Here is a 22,107-nt window from a genome sequence, read left to right as displayed (position 1 = left end):
AGAGAGAGAGAGAGAGAGACTCACGTGTCCTGAATGAGGAACTTGTCGTCTTTGGTCTCGATGCAGCGGCCCTTGTTGGTCATCATGGACCCGTTCACCGTCACCAACCCCTGATTCCCCGATTGAAACCAGCGGCCGTTCCACTGCGCCGGAAACTCGCAACCTGCAACACACACACAAGAAGGCGCATCACAAGGTGTTGGCAGTTTTACATTTTTTTCATATCGGTCTCGATAAATAAAAGCGCGGATATATATATATATATATATGATCCAAGGGAATATTCATCCCCACGATGGCCCGCGGATATATAAACCGATACCACTACCACTATCGGCTCTTTTGTCAGGGATGGGACGATTTTTGAGGGGAGGACGGGGGGGGGGGTCTTGTTGTTGCCTCTTTTGTTTGTTTCGTTCTTTTTTTGGACGATTTTTCTTTTTTTCTCTCTTTCTCTCTCCAAGCGACCAGGTTGTGAAGAGTTGTTTAAGGGAAATTGGATTTTTAACCATTTCGAACGCTTTCTTGTGGAATGGAAATAAAACGAAAAAGAGAGGAGTAAAGAAAAAAAAAACAATTTTCCGCTCTCAATAGGTCATTGTACTCCAAAATTCCCTTATTGTTTCGCCACAAAAAAAAATGAAAAAGAAGAACGGGAACTGAAACTTGACTAGTCTCGAATTTTCGAAAGTTATTATAAATTTTTGAAAGGGATATATCCAAAAGCGGAAAATTGGAAACAACGGGGAAAGAAAAAATTTTAATCAACGATATTAAGCGCCCTTCGAAACCTCCTCGAGTCGTCTTAATGCACCGTCCCCCCGTTTTTCTCGAAACTCTGGCACACCTCTTCCCATCCACGCGGGCGCAATAACCCCGAACAGAGGGAGGCACGAAGAGGAAGAGTGGAGGAAAGGTAGATTACCGTTTACGAGGAATTTTCGCGAGGAAGATTCTCTCGAAACACTCGGACTTATTAAATGCAAAACACTAACCTCCCTCCTCCGCGCCACAGCAAAACAATGCTTAATCGCCACGCTCTCCGCTTGTAATCTCTCCGCTCCACAAGCGGGGGAAACTAAACGGCTGGAATCGACAGGGGCCCCCTTGAATAATCCGATCCGATCCCTCCTCGAGAAGATTCTTTTCTTTTTTTTTCCAAAAGGAAAAAGTCCCCCCTCCTCGTTCCGACAATCCCCCATCTTGCTCCGCAAGAGGCGGAGAATAGACGGGTGAGAAAGTGAGAAAATTCGCTGCAATTGTTTAAAAGTGGCGAGCGAGAACGGTTGCAGAAGATTCTAGTGGCCGAACATCCACGCTTTCGACCGCCATTATCGTCATTGCTTTATAACACGCTCTTACGTGTATTTTCTTGAGAGCGTCTTCTCCACGACTGCCACCCCCCCCCCCCTCCATCCGATATCGCCCGCTTTTCGTACTTTCTCTCTCTCTCTCTCTCTCTCTCTCTCTCTCTCTCTCTCTCTCTTTCTTGCTTTCTTTCGAGTCGTTTTTCGAGGCTCGAAAATCTGGGAAGAAATTGAGCGAATGGAGAGTTTTTCTCTTTGATGAGACGAGGATGATGTTTTAGGGAATTGATTAGAAGTTCGTACCGTTGAAATAATTGTTTGACAGAGCGTAATCACGTTGAAAATTTTTATTGATAAAAAGTTTAGGTTAGGTCGGGTTAGATAATGATGAAGAAATAATGGGATTGAATTTAGAATTAGCATAAATTGATCGAATAAAAATATTGGGTTTATTCGAGGAAGTTTTTAATAAACGATATTTTTAACGCGAAGCTCTAGCTCTTTCTTTTCATCTCGATTCGATTACGAACGAATGTTTTTAATAATAATAACGTGTTACATGTATTTGGACGATTCGATCTGTGGAGGAATCTGTGATAATATTTTATTCATTAGAGAAAATGAATCGAGTGGGGCGGGAACAAATTTCGAAATCGACATCGACGACAATGTTTTAAAAGGTATTACTGAAAATAATTCATGGGAAACGGCAAGAGGAATAGCGTTTCGAATGAAAGTAACCCACGCCACCATTATTCATCGCTTGACTCGAATAGGAGGAGTAAAGAAAGTGAACAAATGGGTTCCGCGTGAGCTAAGCGATATATGGGAAGCTTAGATAAATGGAGATAACCAGCTCGTTACTACAGAAAAAAAAAAAAAAAAAAAAAAAAAAAGAAAATAAACTTGATCTTCACCAAAGTTAAAAGATACGCGTGTAAAGGCTCGATATTTGATCGATGTAACGTCGTTTATGGAGCGTTCGAAGGTGGGTGAAAAGTACTTGAGATATAGGCGAAAAACATATTTTTTAATTCTGTATTTTTCTTCTTTCTTTCTTTCTTTCTTTCTTTCTTTCTTTTCTTCCGTGCATTATACGTGTGAACGTATATATTTGCCACGCGAACATCTGGTGCATAATTTAATTTCATTTACATTTGTCACGCGTATTTCGTAAATTTTTTTTTTATATTGTACATTTTATTATACTTTTTATACTTGGTATTGCATAATTTAATTTATTTTACATTTATTATACATCCCCGTTACTTTTTATTATAACGATGTAATTTTTCGAAACGAGTATTTCATAATAACTCCATTTAATTTTCCCTTGCTATATCGTTGCAAATTATTTCTTCTTTTCAACACGATCCATCTTTAAAAAGTAAAAATCTTTTAAATCCAATTTTAATTATTCCTGTTAGAATAAAAAAATTCTACAACATTTCTTGTTCTCGACATTTTTCTCAATTGTAAAAATAAATAAATCTGTAAGAGAGTCGTCGAAATAAAGTTTCCACGTATCGTAAGCATGAGAAGAAAATAGTAATCAAAATCCAATAAACAGTCGCTAAGCCAGTACAAACCGATCGATCCATCAAGCTATCAAAGTCCCTCGAAACGCGAGACAATTCTCTACCCTTAATCCTAATCCCATTCAACTTCAGCCCACGAATAAAAATTCTTCTTCATCCGCAAAAAAAAAAGAAGAAAAAGGAAAAAAACGATAGTCTCGAGGAAATGACTAATCCAAAATCCACTTTTATACAATATTGAACGATGATGGTGCGAGTCATGTGAAGGAAGCCGCGATATAATTGACAGAAATTAAAAGTTATGCATTGCTCTCGTGCCACTTGTCTGATATAATTACCAATTAATTATCACTTTATTGATCTTTTCAATGGAAATCAGCTTAAAACACCGCGAGGTAAAGATAATTTTAACGATTTGTTTTAACAAATTTTAGTCTTTAACAAGTTCGAATGAGTAAATAATTACTTATTGCACAAATAAAAACGATATTTTTTTGCATTTTCGTGAAAGAATGATACACACGTTCTAATTAACGTTAAAGATCGATTAACGGTTTTCTTCCTTTCTTCCAATCCAATTATCCTTTCCAAACGAAGAGCGAAAACACACGTTGAACGTACGTTTAAGAGGAGGCGAATCTCCATTTCGAAGGGAATTACGATATTGCATCGCGTGTCGAAAATCAGCAAATTGCTCTTCCAAGAATCAAGTTTCCTGTCCTAACTTAACACCGAGAAACGAGAACGTTGAATCGCATCCAGTATCCGTACGAGCATTTACGAGTCCTCTGGGTCTGGAAATTAGAAGACACAACCAATGGGGGAGGAGTTCAATGGGGGAGGAGTGACTTTAAAAACTACGAAACACGCACCGTCCTCGCACGCGTATCTTCGTGATCTTCGCAATAAAGAACGCACCGCGGGGAGATTCGATTACGAAGAAATAAGAGGGGATTAAATAAGAAGCTCTATTAGGGGACCACCGCTTCCAGGAACACTGTTTCACGGAATAAAACGACGGAGGAAAAAAGTGTATCGAGGTTTCATTCGAGTCGCGTAATATCCTCTTCTCCCTGCGCCTGTGCTAATCGCTTCCGAGAGAAACCATCGAAAGATAATTCCATTAATCAACCTTCATGGAACCCTACTATATACCCTTCGTGGAATCGAAATTTATAAAAATTCTAATTCCGAGCTTGCCTGAATAAGTTTGGTCGAGGTTGATCAAACTAGCGCCACCTAGGCCCCATTAAAAACCCGTTATTACCCGAAATTTACTTTACCGATCGAGGCGAGATCTTCCATCTTCTCTCTCTTCCCAAGTTCCAAGCCGGTTGGATATTAAAACGCGTGGAGGAGTCTGGCACGGCCCGTAAATCTTTGGAGGGTAGGGAAGGTTTGGCGGGCATTTGGCAGAGTCGCCAGACGAATCAATCGCTCGTCAGGGGGCTTAAAAAATAGATTATCGAAGGTGGTGCCGGGTGGAAATTACCGGAAACCCCGGGCAAACCGATTGGCAAACCCTTGGCGGACCACGTGGCAACGATTTCCAGATTAGGGCTCCATTTACGCCGGGTTAATTCGATTTTTATGTACTCTCCGCGAGCGTCTCCGCGAGAGAGGGGAGGATGATCGGGAATTTCAGGGAATAACTTGATTAAAATAATCTATCACTCGGCCAGTGACAAGAGTGATTGGCTATTCGAGTTAAATATGATGGAACGGCCACTTTTCCACGTGCACACGTATATGCCACGCGAGGCCGATGTCCACCACCCCATCTTCCTTCCACTCTCGCCCACCAGCCGTCTTTCGCTCTATCGACAGAGGCAAATTGATTGGTAATATGTGGCCGCTGGCCGCCCGCCTATCCTCGTGACATTTACCAACGGAAATGCCTCGTTTTTCCGATATCCGAGAGACCGAAAGAGAGCCGTTGAAAGGGCTTTTACTGGGAGGGGTGGGGGAAATGAATATTACACCGGTATAGCCGGCGTAACTGGCCAAGCCGGGGCTGAACCGTTCTGATATTACAGTCGCGTTACAGTGGCGACGAGTAAGAGACTCGCGAGTCAACAGAGCCTTCCTGCCTCGAGGCGGAAGTGGCGTATTAGATCCGAGATCTGCCGGCACATACTTATTTCGAGCAGTTGGCTGTTTGATCAGTAATCGACACTAGTTTGCCCGGAAAATGTTTGATGGACAATTTTTATTCTTCCTTCCTTCGCTCCTCCTCCGACGAGTGCACTTCACCGGGCAGAGTGTTTGATGACGACGATAGCGATAAATGTACGAGGGTTGATGAACTCTTTTCTCCTTTTTCTTTTTTTTTTTTTTCTTTTTTTCCCTTTCACGACGCGTTAAACCTGACTCGGGAACTTATTAGGCGTAAGTATGAGAAAGTTGGCCGATATTCGCAAGTCGAAAGATATTGGACCGTCTTGCGCTTCTTTATACATATAAGATATAGGTCGATACGAGATGTGTACGTAATACAATATACGTACAATAGGGAATAAGGAATGAAGCATAACCTGGTAGTAGAGCATGAGCCAGGAGATATATGGCACGAGATTGTATTATACAGGACGTAAGAAGTGGAGCTTGGGATAGAAAAAGTTACGACACAGTTACAATTTAACCCGATCTAACCTAACCTATAATAGGCCATATATATATATTATGGAACACGTGCGATACGTATTAGAAAACAGAACGTGAGCGTGCGTAATTAAACGTATCGAGCAGATCGATACCGAAAACAAAATCGGGAATCTAATATTCCAAAGTCGAAAATCCTGAACCGAATAACGAATCGCTGTGCCCAGCGTACCTCGAGAACGTAATTCAATATCCCGGATCGATTTACAGCAAATTCCACTCCACCAACGAAACACAAATCCACGAATTAACCAATAACCAGGCAACGAGCTAGCTTCTTCTTTTTTTTTCTTTTTTCATCGTCCATCTTCCCAATCACGATTCATATTTCGTCCCAGGAAATTAATCGAACCGCGTGGCCAGCATCCTGATCGATCCACGGCAACGAGATACGGCATGTTAAGAGGGTCTCGGCCGAACATTGTCACGAGCATCTCCACACTGGTGATTGGCACGTTCATCTTTGATACGTCGCCACGATCGATCGGATTCAGACGCGCCATAATTCTCATGTATATATATATGAGAATATATATATCTGATCCTGTTTTCCACCGTTGGATCGCATGGTTGATTCCCGCATTCAGAGCGTCGCCATCCCAGAGCGGTGAACCCTGAACTGCACTTGGCCTGCTCACAATTAGCTAATGATCCCGCCCTCGTCATTCATCACTCTCGAAAGCGCTCGTTTTCAGATTCAGAGGGAGGGGAAGACCTTTTTCCGTGATGGAGGAATCGGTCTCTTGGTTTTTTCTTCCTCTCCCTCGTAAGCGCGGAGGGGCGAGATATATAGGTCGCGACTTCTCTCACTTTCAACGTGATGAAACAAACCGTTCTGCGGCCTCGCATTTTTCAATTCCACGGAATTTTTATTTTCTTCTCCGCTTTTCGGTTTTGCGGCCTCCTTTTTCTTTTTTTTTTTTTTCAACCGTGTCACGCGTCATCCTTGTTGGAATTCTTCTTTCTAATTGATTTTAAATTTTCATTCTCTCGATATCGTATTTTTTTTTTTTTTTTCGTTGTAACTTTTAACAGGATGAAAGGAAGGAAGAATTAAATTTTCGATTTCTTGCTTTTTTCTTTTTTTTTTTTTTCAGCAAGTTATTCGACTGGCTAGATGAGATATAATTCGTGGCGTGCAAATGTGAGGAGATTCAAATACGTCGTTCGAAATCGTATCTTTCTTTTCAAACATTTTTCAACTTGTATGTCGTTTCACGCCTCCGTGTCGCACAGATTTGGTGGGTGGGAAAAGTTCTAGGTAAAGGAAAAAGATATTGCATCGTCGTATGCGAACTTTTCGCATCACAATTACGAAGGAATCCAGTGAGAATGGAATAAAACATTAGTCGGTTCCCTTGTTCCTTTCTGTAGAAGGGATGATGGATTTTGCGATCCCTTTGATCGAGGCAATTTTCATTTTTTGAATTTGTCGCCCGACCATGTCTAGCCGGAAACGTTTTTTTTTTTTTTTTTTTTTTTTTTTTAAAAAGAACATCCGATATTGATTTCTCTCCGGGTGCTAAGTTGATTTTTAATCTTGCTCCGGACCAATTAATATTTCTCGTTCGAAATAATATTTGATTTTTAATATCGTGTCGGCCGCTTTCTCGAAAAGATATAATATCGAAAACTAAACATTGTTGTTGGAGGAAGGGATGGAGATGGTACGTGTATCGTGTCCGATTTATCATTTCAATTTAAAATCGCATTTTATTTAAGGGTACAATTTTTATTTAAATTAAAAATCCATTTTCCCTGCCCCTCGTGTTCCTTAAATTTTTTTTTAAATATCTAAAATTCCCGCATTCATCGTGTAACACATCGAAACGGACAAAAATATCACCGCGAAACAATTGCTCGACATTCTGCAAAACTTCAAAGAATTTCATTAAAACATCGATTCATTATCGATATATCCCTCCAATAACCGGGCCGTTGTTAACACAGAAAAATTAAAAACGAGTTCAAATATTCGTTCCGCCTCTTGTTTCAATTCCCCCCTCCCCCCAAAAATGGAACGTTCATTACGTAACTGTAACACATTCTCGACGAGCAATAAAACCATTTTATTTGTCGTAACGAGTGTGTCTGGAAACTAAACCTGACCCTAACGATCAAAATCCTTTTCTCTATCTTGATGAATCTTACACACACACACACGAAAAAAAAAAAGAAAAATAAAGGAATCCTCGTTAACCACTTACCACTAATTTTTTCCACCTATCCTCGAAGATAAAAAAGATTACGACAACATTAATGACTGACAACAACGACACCTCTGAAACTTGTTCCCGAAGAATGACATCGAGAATTCCTCCAAGGCCAATTATTTCGTGATCACAATCCACGATCGATTCAACGAATTCGACAATGAACTCTTCACCCCCGATATCGCATCCAATATTTCTTACTTTATTCCCAATTTATTTACACTTACTTCGAGATTTTTCATCCCCCTCGCACCCGACGAAATAAACATTTCCACCTTGGGCGCAGCTTCAACAAGTAGCAGGGTGTGGTTACCAGGGTGTGGAGGGAGGAGGGAGGAAGGGTGCTCGCCCGTGTATTTAATTTCCGACGAAACGAATCGGATCGGTGGCGCGTGGAGTAGCGGAATAAGGAAGAAAGCGGCCGGCTTTGGAGGGTGGAAAGGAAACGAAGAAGGAACGCTGCGAAATCGTGACTCGACTCCTCCTCCCTGTCTCGATTTAAAAAAAAGAAAGACAAAAACGGAAGGAAAAAAAAATTGGGAGAACTCGAGTTTCCATTCCCTCGAACGAAAAATCCCCTCTCTTCCACGGAGGAAAGTTTCGTTTCCGTGGATCGATCCACCTATTCCATGATTCCAATGGTTTCAAGTTTTGGCCGTGTTCCCTTTTTCCAGGCCACATCAGTGTGTTTACAGTCTCGAAGATCGGTCTCCAAGTGGATGCCACTTACAATTCGATTCGTTGTTAATTAATAATTAATTTCACGCCAATGAAAACCCCGTTTTTCCATTATAACTGTGCTTGTGCGATACATGTGCAAAAGTATGTAGAGAGTTTGTTTCGTCTTATTTGGATCGGTTGCTTGAGAAATGCTTTCCAAAATTGTTCGTTCCTATGATCTAATAGAATCTGAATGAATATTTAAAAAATTCTTCTCTCCTTCTTGTCAATCTCTTTCTCGATCCGTTAGGGCAAAGATAGAAATTAATCTCCCAAGGCTCTCAAAGAAACATCTCCTCGATCGAGTTTCCCCTCTCTCGTTTGAATATAGATGAGGATTAATCTCGCGGCTTTGCCGGGGAAACACAACGGAATTTTAGAAAACGAGATTGAAGAAAGCAATTACTCGGCAAACCGGCCGTGAGAAAAGAATCTTCAAAGACTCGAATCGCACACAACAGAGACTACACGGAACTACTATCGCGTCGTATACGCGCATCTCCAATTATCGAGCTATCAAGCCTCGAGACGCTAATTAAAAGACGGCGCCTCAACAAACAACTCGCCACCCTCGTTTCGTTAAACGTCCCGCCATTCAGTATCAATGCCACAGGAATTTATCATAGACGAAAAAAAAAAAAAAAAGAAACAGCTAATCATTCGCCCCTGTGTCGATCGTGTCACGCGCAACCACCCCCTCAGGCCCCTCGAAACTTCCCCTTCGCTCGACCTCCCCTCGACACGTACGAACTTCGTGGCAATGGCAATAATAACGCTTCGGGCGATCTCTTCTTTTCTTTTCCTTCGTTCTATCGGTGTATCGTGCTCCGTCGAATAAAAAAAGAGGAGGGGGGAAGGAAAGAAAAAGGGAGAAAGGGGGAAGGAAAAATTTTCCCCCGTACCTCAAAAAGACACGGTAAATCGCCAAGGAGTAGGGTGGGCGTTTTTCAATATCTGGTGTATTTCCGGCAGCGTCGTTTCCACCCCTCTGGATATCTGGCAGGGGTACATTGTACGCACCCCGTCACTACATTTTAATATTTCAGGATTCAATGATACCATCCCCTCTTATCTCCACCCACTCCTCGCTCGAGCATACGCAGATGTGCTCAACCCGTGTACAGGCCTCTGGGCGTTATTTAGATGCTTCGTTTCGTTCATTTTTTCCCCCCTCTCTATCCGTATTGAATTTTCTTTTTTTTTTTTTTTTTTTTAGTTGTCGAGGGAAAGGAAAGGAATTTCGAGAGCTCGTTCGATTATTTTCTCTCTCTTTTTCGCGCGCGAGTTTAGATTTTTAAAATCGAATCGTTAAATTTTCGTCGATTAAATTAAAAAATTCTCTTCCCCTGCATTTGACGTTTGGGAATTTTTTATTTTTATGGTACATGTGCAATTCTTATTACATGTGTAGATCCACGATGTTTACACGATGTTTTGAAGTATTACCAGTGGGATGAGATGTAACATAATAAACCATCCTTTTACAAAGGCGAGTAAAAATTTTACAAGTTATTAAAGATTCAACAGAGAGCCTGGTCTAGGAACGAATTTTTCTCGCAGCAAGAGAGGCGAGCGATTTCCTGTGACGCAATAGGAGGAAGGGTCGTCGAGGAATTCAGGCGACGTTGCAACGCAACGATAATCGTATTACTGGTTAATTCGCTGTTGGTTTTGGAAACGTTGGCGCTTCGATACGAATCACAATGGATCCCATCGGATAGAATTATCGAAATGAAGAGGAGAAGAAAAAAGAGAGAGAGAGAAAAAAACCCTATATCGGCGAAATTGAGAAAAAGTAATTGATGAAATTTTTGATTGATCTGAATTTCGAAGTAGCGAAATTATTTTCTCTAATTAACAGTTTTTCGATTTGTTATCAAGTACACGTTCCAGAAAGAATCTTCGTTTCGTTCCCTGTTACTTTATCGGTCAATTAAAATCATTAATATAATTGATATAACGATCAAGAAAGAGGATAGAAAGTAGAAATATTGCAGAATTGTTATTTAAGATAATTATTTTTGGATAATTACTTTAGCTTATCAAATTTCATCTCAGAAATTGTGAATAACATGCTTCAAAATTATTCCTCATTATTATTAAATTACTGAATATTCAATTTCAATGTTAAATACTTAATCACATCTTAATCTCGAAATTTCCTTAAATAATATAAATTCTATTCCCTATATATATTTCTATATAATTTTACAAATATTTAATTCCACTTACTTATTATTCATCAAATATCCGTCCCTTAATCTCAATCAAATCTCCAAACATCAACGTCATCATAATCTAATTAACCTATCTATCAAACATCCATCCTCTAAATTAATTTCATCTATCACTCGCCAAACTTATCATCTAAAGTTTAACCTCAAAATTATTTGTTAACTTCAAAGAACCTATGAGAAAGACAATTAACTCCATCTATCTATCACTCACCAAGCTTATTTAAAACTTAACCTCAAAATATTTGCTAACTTCAAAGAATCTTTGAGAAAGACAATTAACTCCATCTATCTATCACTCGCCAAACTTATCATCTAAAACTTAACCTCAAAATATTGTTAACTTCGAATCGAGGAATCTTTGAGAAAAACGTCATCATAATCAGAGTTCACAATTAATTCCACCTGTCTGTCAATCGCCAGACACCCATCGTCCAAGGATCAAAAGTTTGAGCCGCACTGGCGGTCGTTATATAAAGTTTCCGAACGGGCACCGGGAATTCGGAAAGGGAAAGGAACCAGCTAAACTCAGACCAGCCAGCCATCTCCGCTTTATAATGCACCCCTTTCCCATAACTGTATATTTCACGGATTCACCGGCTAACGCGGCCAGAGAATCCCGGCAGAGGTGTATTCAAATACTTCTCCCTCGAATTGTGCGTTGAAACGTGAATTATACGCGCCTCGTGTGATGCTTCGACGGGATTTCCTGCGGATTCCACGCGAGTCTTCCTTACTTTCCCATAAACGCGTTGCTCCCTTGCTTGCCACCGTCTACGCCAATATACACCACGTCCTTTCCAACGAACGAACAATCTTTCGGGCGGACCTGTTGGTCCCTTTCGAATCCAGATTTCGTCCTCTCATAAACGCTCGAAACGTCGAATACCTTTCTCGAGATTAAGAAGATCGTAAGGAAACGGTTATATACGAGAGAACGAGCAAGATGCTTTCAACAGTTATCACCCACCAACAAACTTTAACCTCTTAAAAACAAAAAAAAAAAAAAAAAAAAAGAAAAAAACTGTTGGTTGGTTATGCAGTGGTGAACAATAAATAAGAAATATACTGATTTAGCTGAATGGATATATTTTGGTTATACGTGAGTCGGGCTACAGAACAGCAACTGTGTTATCTCGTATCGAAGATAAACAAAAAGGATGCCAACTACGGAAGAATAGCGACGCTGCTAGCGACGTTTAATAATAAAATTATAGATAAAATTTCAGTGAACTTTATGTAACAAAAACACCCAAGAAAGGTGTTTTAAATCGAGCAACAAATTAACGAGAATCAGAATCCCTCTTCTTAGACGAAAAGAAGAAACGAACGAATCTGTTCACGCACCAAACCGAGAAGAAATCGAGTCTCCCGGTGGTCACCTTGGCCAAACAAAACCACGGAGGAGAATCGGCGAGGGAGTTCGGCCGTCCAAACACCGTGGAACGTGATATTCCGCCGCGAACTCTTCGAAATCCATCCGAGCAACTTTCATTAAGCCGGCCCGTATTAGCGCGCCTCGCCACGGGGCAACGGTTATAAATAACAATAAGGGCCCGGGCGCGGGACGACAAACATCGTAAAACCTTTGGTAAACACGGGGGTGGCGGGCGGCGAGCCACGGCCCTGAAGGACGTCGTGGCCGAGGGGGACGAGGAGGGGATAGGGGCGGGTGGCGCGCCATGAGACCGCACGAGAAACGGATAGGATAGGATAGGATATCGCTTCGTGGGCGGAATACACCGGAGGAGCGTGCACACGCGGTGAAATACGAATTGGGAAGCGTGCTCTGTCGCGGCTCGACGGGATATTCCGATTTAGGGGGATCGAATACACACGCATGCACACCGGTGTTTGGCTGGTTTATGGGTGGAAGGGAGCAGGAGGGGGAGACTCGAGGGAAAATGGTGGTATACCCCGGCGACTCGTGTCAATGGAAGATCGAGATTGATGATTCCTGGCGTGTCTACAATCGACGTCCAACCGGCTCGAATGAATGCGCCACGCGAGAAACTAGCTGCTACTAGGATATGGTGGCTTGTGAATTTCGGCCACAATTCGTGGAAACGACGAATCGATATCGGTGGGCAGGAGTTTTTCATGATTTACGCTTTATATGGATAAGTGGGAATCGATGGTGGTGAAAGAAGGGAAGAGTTTTGGGGAGACTTGGAGATTTGTAAATAGGTAAACGGTTCCTTGTTGCGGCTCACCTTGATTCTCTCAAAGGAGAGAATGATATCGGTCAAAGAATTCGAGTATCAATGGAGGGAGAGCGTACATCGAATATAAACCCCGGTTTCATATTTCCTCGAGTCTTAAACTCGAGGTCTAAACCCTAAATGGCCACCCAAAATCTCATAATCCTGATCCCATAAGTCCTCATCCACGCTGAAACATAACCTGCCCTCCTCCTCCTCCTCCTCCTCAATTCGAGTTTCACGAAGGCTCCATGACGTTTAGAGTTACACCCTTCCTCCTCCTCCCCCCCTTTAAAATTATTAAAATCGTAACAGAAACGCTGGAGAAATAGGGGCACGCGTATAAACCCTGTATGAAGCCAGGACAAAGGCTCGACCGCCAGTTGAATATTTTCTTTTTTTATTATCGAGGATCCTGGATTACAAGACCAGCAAGAATTCAGAACTCTTTCTCTCTTCTTTTTTTTTTTTTTTCTTTTTTTTTTTACGATTCGACGAGTTTTATCGGGCAAGAAGAGAGGATCGCCTTGTTTACCGTGCACACACGAAGAGAGTATCGATTGTTGTTCAGCTAATTTATGCGCAGCCGGTGCACGTGCGCGCGTGTTTACATTAAGTTCCGCCGCGACTAGAAGCCGGAAACAGTGACGGGATTATCGATTAGGCGGCTGTGAATATGAGCGTCGTAGCGACAATTGAGCAATCGCGGTGAAAAGTCAAAGCGTCGGTCGTCGATAACTCGGGATGAGACGAGAGATTAGAGAGAATGGATAATTATTCGATTCGTCCGGTGATTATTTATGTCTTGTTGTAATTGTTGACTTAGATTGATTATTTCTTATCGAGAAATGTGAGATACGAAGAATCGTTTATATACGTGATCATTAAAGAATGTTAATGATACTGTTTCTTTTTTTTTTTTTTTTCGAAGGGTAATTGCTTTTACTTAAAAGGAAGAGATTTGAATTATTTTTATAAATTAAAATAACAAATAAATTTAGAATGGATACTTGAATAATTGTATTTGATTGTAAGCTGGCAGTTAATGTCTAATTAAGTTATTAATTAATCTGAAGTATATAATCAATGAATGTTATACTAATTATACATTGCGAGTGTTAATGGAATTGTTGTTGAGCTAAAATAACGTAATAATTATTTTTCATATATCATGATTTTATAAGAATTTTATAAGAATTGTTTTACAATTGTTTAAAATAAAATTGAATAGATAAATCATCAGTAATTGTATAACAAAATAGATAATTCATCGCAAAACCATCGATCTAGTTATTTATTAAGATTTGTCTAGCTTAACAATACTTAATGTTTAATTAGCGTATCAATTTGAATTACACAATCAATGAGAGTTGTATTAATTACTGCTCGACGTATCAATGATCAGACGACTATTATTATTAATAAATTATAAATTAATGAAGCTTATAAAATTGACAATTTGAAAGATTCGTGACTTCGTGAACTAAAATAATTACAATATAATTTATTATTATTGAAAAAGAAAATTTTTAATTCATCCCAAAAATATCAAGAGAAACTCGTCTGGAATTCACCTCGCCCCCCTCGTTGATCAATTTCAAAATCTTTAATCGATAATCAACGTTTCCATTTATTACACCATCGCCTTATATCGAGAGATCGAACGGTATCGTTACATCAAAGATTAATCCAAAGAAGAGGGAGAGGAACTCCAGTGACCAACTAATTCAAAAGTTTGGAAAAAAGTGTCACGAAGACTCACTTCGAGCTCGAGATGTATAAAACCTTCGACAAGTTTTCTTCATCTTCTCCGACAATTTCGCGGGTTGTCGCGGCACGAAATCGGATAATTTCGCATCAGTTTGTGGCGGCAACAGCGCGCCAACTTGTTTAGAGCGTGTCAGACAACGAGGCGAAACCGAGGAGAGTGGTTGCTTTTGTTTAAAAACAAATCGGCTTCTCGCGTTTGCGATGCACATAAATTTCAAACCGGTTGAAAATCAGAGAGCTTTTAATGACGACATGGAAAGTTTCCGCGCGAAACGAACTTTCCAAGCTTTGGGAGCATCGGTTCGTTCGGGTGACAGGATAACAATCCTGGGCCAGGCTCAAGCCTCGTCATCGATAATTTCTTCTTTTTTAATAATTAGAAATGGCAGAGTACAAATTGTATCGTGTTTTTAGTAAATATTCATTACAAGAAGATCCTCAATCGTTTTCGACGACTTTTTTTTCACATCGATTAATTTATGTCGATTCTCGAATCAAAACTCGTTATTAAGTATTTGATTTAATGAAAATGCATTGAGTTTTTGTTGATCTGAACTGTTTCGAAGACCAACTCAGCTCGACGAACATATTATTAAAAAATCATCAAGAACGAAGGATTGGGAAGTCCATCGATAAATATACGAGTTGAGTTTTACAGAGGTATTTTGATCGAGGCGCGGTTGAGAATTGCATTTATAAATTCAAAATGGCGGGCAGCGAGAAACGATTGGGTATTCTCGTCACGATAACACGTGCAAGAACTTCCCGAAACGTACAGGCATAAAGTGAATATTATAAATGTCGACCGCGTACGAACAGTGAACTTGGCTTAACCGAATTAACCGAGTGGATGGTGCAACAGGACGCGCCTTTGCACCCCTTAATAAAGGGATGGCGAACGCACTATAACAAGATACGGACTATAATTCAAGGAAATTAACGCCCCACTGACTGCTTTGACTAACTACGATTGTTCTTTGTCGTAGTAAACAACAAACTTTTCTCTCAATTGAATTTAAACGGCAAGAAGATTTCACCAGATTGCGAATTTACGAGTTCGAATCTTCATAATTGTTATATACAATGCAAATCAATCGTAACATTGAAAATCGTGCCAAAGCGGAAATCGCGAATTGTCCATTCACATACGATACTATATCGATAAACGAGAAAATTCGATATCTCCAAATATAATAATTAAATTTCGTCGAAGGAGGATCGTTTCGATATTCGTACGCTCGTTCACGTTTCTTTACGCTCGACTTTATGTTGCAATAAGCAACACACACAAATTGTAAAAATTCTCTGACCGACCATACGTGTCCTTTGTTCCCTTACAATAGGATGGAGGGTAAGATACAAAGGAACAGTTACAGCCAAAATTATACCGAGAGAGAGAGAGAGAGAGAGAGAGAGAGAGAGAGAGAGAGAGAGAGAGAGAGAGAGAGAGAGAGAGAGAGAGAGAGAGAGAGAGAGAGAGAGTAAGAAAGAAAAATTCTTTTCGAGAATAAAAAAAGAAAAAAAAAAAATTCCTTTCCCGCGTGAAATATTTTTAAATTTAACGCGATACGTCTAACAATTACCCCCTCTCCCCTCCCTTTCTTTCCCAAAAATATCTCAACTCACGAGAGAGAAAAAAAAAAAAAGAAAAAGAGAAGAAGAAAAAGCGAGAAATCTGCGAAATTCGAACTCGAAACAAAGGGGTTCTTCAAAAGTTTCATCTAACGTGCAGCACAATGGCGCGAGAAAAATAATAATTGACTGAAACGAAGGGGTGGGGGAGAAGAGGGGGAAGAGAGGGGAGAGTTTTCCCGGAGCATTCGCGCCGGCCTTGGAGCGATGTTTTTTTCCCTCCGCATTTGGCCCGCGGGGACGATTGTAAATTAATGCAACTAAAACAGCGGCGGACCGGTAATTGAAACGCATGGAAAATTTCGTCTGGCCGTCGAATAAATTAATTAATACCTGTGTAAAAACCTGGCTTCTGGTTCACCGTGCAACGATACCCGAAAATATAACGGGTATTTGAAATGGAAGGGGGTTTAGATTGGCGGGGAGGATTGAGAGAGAGAGAGAGAGAGAGAGAGAGGAGAGGGAGAAATGATCTCTAGATAAATTCCACAATTATACCCGCTCCTCTTCGTATTCGAGGGAAAATAATATTCGCGATTTCGTTCCTCTCCCGGGGGATTTTTATTACTCTCCGTGGGATAAAACGACGCGATTCTGTGTTTACACGTGCGCGAGCCGGAAAAAAATGTTCCTTTTTTCATGGACCAGCGTCACAATGAGGTGGGGTGTAAATACCAATACGATTATTATTCCTCTGGACGAAATTTTCCATGTCGGATTTGTCGGATATCGTTTGCTTGTCAACGATTTGAGTTAAACCGTGGATGCTTAGAAAATGGAGTAGACAGGATTTTATATTATAAGGTATGTGTCTAAATATGTCACGTCTAAATATTCTACTGTATTCTAAGAATAAATATTCTTAATCGACAAGTTGTGAGTAGTAAATACTAGTATAATACTACTAGTATTTACTACTCAATCGACTTGTTGATTGAGTAGTAAATACTAGTAGTATTATACTAGTATTTACTACTACTAGTAGTATTATAATAAATACTACAAGTGATTCTTTATAGAATGACCTCGTTTGAATAAGAGGTAATTTTGCATGGAAAAATGGATAGGAAATAAAAAATTCATAAATGGGATGGACAGGATTTTATTATAAAATATATGTAACGTCTAAATGTTCTATTGTATTCTAAGAATAAATATTTTTAATCGAAAAGTTGTGAGTACTAAATACTATTAGTAGTATCATACTAATAATAAATATTGCTAGTAATATTATACTTAATAGTATATACTACTAGTAGTATTATACTAATAGTAAATACTACAAGTGATTATAGGATGATCTCGTTTGAATAAGGGATAACTAATTTTGCATGGAAATATGGATAAGAAGTAAAAAATTCATAAATGGGATTTTATTATAACGTACAAATAACGTGTGATTAAATATTATATTCTAAGAATAAATATATTCAATCGTGACAAGTTATGAATAAGTTGGATTAGATTAGATTAGATCAAATACTACGAGCGATTCTCTACGAAATATAATGACCTCGTTTGAATAAGTAACTAATTTCGTATGCTGAGATGAAGAATTAAAAATTCATAAGATATGCTTTATATCTATAAAGTCGATCACTTGTTGCTCACGCTGGTGATAGCTATCAAACGTTTAAGTGATACTCGATAATCGAGCTGGATAATCATTCGAGGAAATAATTACGGTATACCACAGCGCATTGAAATTAACCGTTCGAATAACAACTCGCATAAGAAGTTATATCCGAGACAAAGTTAAAGACACCTCTATAACCTTTTATCGCCCATTCCATCTCACACGTATACGCACGCGCACACACTCGATTCCATCGTCATTCCAAAAGTCATTAACATAGCGCCATTCCACTCGAACTTGCAGTTTTCATCGGCGAAGCACTGAAAATGGGTGTCACTGTAGTTCTCGAATCACCGTGGACGATGGTGTTGCTAATAGATTAACGAGCTCGTTAAATCCACCTTAATCTCGCGGATATGAGCGGCACAGGCCATGTACCTGGGCTTGATCGTTGCCCACCGGCTTTATACCAAGGAACTGCCGCCGATGTAATTGGTGATCGCGCTTCGCGTTACGTTTACGGTCCAATAAAGCTCTTGGTCCACGGCCGAATTAAAACGAAATCCGACCGTAATATCGGTGGATCCGGCCGCGCCAGTTTCGCTCTCCGCTTCAGGCTTAGGCGGCATTTCGATTGATTCGAATGATTAGCGTCACGTGAATCGCGTAGTGTTTTATAATTATTGCGGAGATTAAACGAAATTGGAAAACGTATGTGGAAATTTACAAGTGTACAAGTGTGTGTATATTAATCGTAATGTAAAATGAAGATTATTATTAACTCAATATTTTTCTTCGAGTGAAGCGTTTATTATAATTCGTTCAAAAAAACTGAATATAAGCATCGAAGTATCCAAAATTGAATTTTTAGTAATCGCGTATCTGGAATGTAAGTCTGGTATGAATCTGAGTAGTCAAATATTTGGAATCTACGAAGTCAAGTAGCATTGAATTCGAATAGTCGAATATTTAGAGTTGAATCTGAGTAGTCGAGTATCTGATCATTGAATATGAATTCTAATCGAATATCCGAATTTGAATCTGAATAATTAAGTATTCAAATTTGAAACTAAAACTCGAGTATCTAGTATTGAATCTGAATAGTTGAGTATTTGAATTTTGAATCTGAATAGCTAAGTATCTAAAGTTGAAGCTAAACAATTGAATATCTAGCTAATTAAATCTAAGTATTCGAGTATCTGAAATCTAAATAATTGAATATCCGAATTTGAATAATTAAGTATTCAAATTTGAAACTAAAACTCGAATATCTAGTATTGAATCTGAATAGTTGAGTATTTGAATTTTGAATCTGAATCTGAAGCTAAGTATCTAAAGTTGAAGCTAAACAGTTGAATATCTAGCTAATTAAATCCAAGTATTCGTATCTGAAATCTAAATAATCGAATATCCGAATTTGAATAATTAAGTATTCAAATTTGAAAATAAAATTCGAGTATCTAGTATCTTAAATTTGAGTATTTGGAATTAAATTTAAATAATGAAATATCGAGATTTGAGTATGAGTATACGAGTTTTTTCTCGTGATTCGTTTAAATTTAAATTGAAGAGAGCAAATTTAAATAAACTTATTTATACAGTAGAATTTCTAGATTAATTGGATTCTGGATTCGAATCTACTGGCAAATTAAATCTATATTTGTATTATATGAAAGTTATTTAACTAATAATCGTGTAATTGCCTGATCTCGGTTTTACTTGAACACGTACCTATTATCGAGCGCGTGCAAGCTTAAATGGTCGAGGGAAATGCGTATGCAAATTAATTGGAATTGAGCGTGGACTTAAGGATCAACAGTGAAGAGAGACGAGAAATACAGAGATGATAACGAATAGTAAATTCTGTTTCCGTCCATCGTCTCGTGAAATATCTATCTCAAGAAAGAAAGAAACGAATAATAAATGGATAAATAAAATTTCTCCCCTCCCGCCATTAATTTTTAACTTTTTTACACCTTGAACCTTGGGAAAAATTTTCACTTCCTACAAATTGAGATTCGCGCAACGCGAACAGTTAGAAAGAATAGATAGAACTAAATAGTACATTCGAGTAAGTGAAAAATCCCCAAGTTTATATTCCCAAAAGGGTAACATTTTACTTTTTACTCGGTTAAAAATTCGCACACAGCGAGAAACACAGTGGGGTCGATAAATTATCGCCCCCCCGCAGCCAGACCCCATCTTTCCCGTATTCCACCGTTTGGTCGCAAAGACATCGTCGGGAGAAAGAAGACAACGAGGGGATAACCGTTTTGCGAGAAAAGAAGAGAATGGTGGTAGGGATTTAACTCCGTTTCGCGGAGTTTCATGCACTTAGCCGGGGCGGGATCGATGCGTCTGCTGCAAATTTATGCGAGGAAAGATGCATTGCGCGCGGCAAGAGAGATTAGAATGCATAAACAGATCGATGTACAAAGCATCGGAACAAAGTGGAGAGGGAGAGACGTAACGTGAAATGGGGGAAGAGGGAGGAGAGAGAGAGAGAGAGAGAGAGAGAGAGAGAGAGAGAGAGAGAGAGAGAGAGAGAGGTTAAATTTAAATTCTTCGCGGAATAGATGGTTGGAAGGGGAGGAGATAAAAAAAAGGAGAGAAAGAGAGAGAATTTCGAATCGAATGGAACGCGCAACGCATTGTAATACGTTGTGAAAAAAAAAAAAAAAAGAAAAAAGAAGAAAGAAGAAAGAAAGAAAGAAAAAAATATGGAGTCGGGCCCAGGAAGGAAATTCGAACTCGAACGAAGTTATTTTAACCCTTAAAGGAAACATTCGAGTGTGAAATTCTTCTTTCTATATCTTCTCACGCGTTTTGCGACCCTCCTTTTCCACTTAAATAAGCTTCCTCCTTCCTTCCTTTGTGCCCTACCTTGTTGTAAAGTTTTCTTTCAGAAATCAAACAGAGGTTTCTTCTTGTCACTTGTGCAGAAATGTCGAAAATGGAGTTAGTTGAAAAGGTTTCCTTATTTTTTTCTCTCTTTCTTTCTTTCTCTCTTTTCTTTCGAAGAAGTTTTTTTAAGTTAATTTTTTTTTCTTATCAACGTATATTTTTTATAACATTTCAATGTATTCTTAACGCACGGATATATATTATTCGAATGGATAATTTCTTTGGTGTGCTAGAATTTTAAACAAATCCCGACGAGAATATCTAGGGTAGAAAATCGTCAATGTGCCGATCTTTTAAATGGAAAAATGTCATTAAAATTCTAGTTCTGCGATTAAATTCAGATTCTGAGAGAGTCTGTTCTGTTTCGCGTCAGAGATTCTAGATTATAAAATGAAAAAACGTAGGAATTACACGTTCGATGAAAAGAATTATCGTTTAATTAACGATTAAAACATATATATTTATTCGTTCGTTTAATATCGGTTACAATATTCAAAATCGATATCGAACAGTAAATTCTAGTCTTGATTGTAATCTTAACGTAATTAAAATCCAAAGTAACAAAGTAATAATCTGGAAATTAAAATACTGTTTATTAATTTGTTATGATCATAATATTTCATCAATTGCATAATAGAATTCTATCTTCGATATTAGTAATATTAAACTGTTGAGCAATTAATATTCAATTCAATTTCATTTGTACATCGCGAATATATCGCGCTTTATAATAAATTCCATTATGATTAAAGATTTAATTTAGATTTAATAATACGAATGTGGATGATTCGATAGTAAATATCCAAAAGAATATTCATGAAACGATTTCAACAACTATCGAAAATGATTCGATCGATTCTCTCTTTCTCTTTCTCTCTCTCTCTCTCTATTCTCTCGTGTAATTAAATATTCTAGGGGGAAATCTCACGAATTAAAAAAAAAAAAAAAAAAAAAATTACGACAAAATTAATATTAAATTCTTTGCATCGTGAATGTCGTCGATTTCCTTTCTTTCATAGAGGAAGGAACGTGCATCTCCGATATTTTATCATCCCTCTAGGAAGCTTAAGTTCAACCTATAACCATATTCTGATATAGGTTACAGTGCATTATAACCAAATCCAACTTAATCCATATTTCAACTTCAAACCATATTTATGAAAGCTTAAATCTCTTCAACGTTCGTAATTTCTTAACTCATTTCATTCTTTCCTTAAACTTCTTCTTCTTCTTCTTATTCCATCTATATCCAATTTTACACAGGAACAGGATCAACAAATTCTTTCCATTAACCAACTAAACCACTTTAACCTTTTCAAATTGTATTCATAGCCTGAAATGAAAATATTAA

At 38.8% G+C, this 22,107-nt stretch overlaps 1 protein-coding gene across 7 annotated transcripts in view; it reads right to left on the bottom strand.

The window, feature by feature from the left end:
• LOC100870268 (uncharacterized) overlaps nucleotides 1–22,107 on the bottom strand; it is a 400,411-nt gene that overhangs the window by 86,763 nt on the left and 291,541 nt on the right. For all 7 annotated transcript variants that reach the window (XM_086906262.1, XM_086906261.1, XM_086906264.1 and 4 more), the window contains one exon: nucleotides 25–163. In XM_086906262.1, coding sequence (XP_086762388.1) covers nucleotides 25–163 — 139 coding nt within the window. The remainder of the gene's footprint in view (nucleotides 1–24; nucleotides 164–22,107) is intronic.

Source organism: Apis florea, unplaced genomic scaffold (genome assembly GCF_048593485.1).
Source record: "Apis florea isolate Af1SG1 unplaced genomic scaffold, ASM4859348v1 contig_2492_pilon, whole genome shotgun sequence".
Taxonomy (NCBI): domain Eukaryota; kingdom Metazoa; phylum Arthropoda; class Insecta; order Hymenoptera; family Apidae; genus Apis; species Apis florea.
This window is presented reverse-complemented; position numbering and strand designations above follow the sequence as displayed.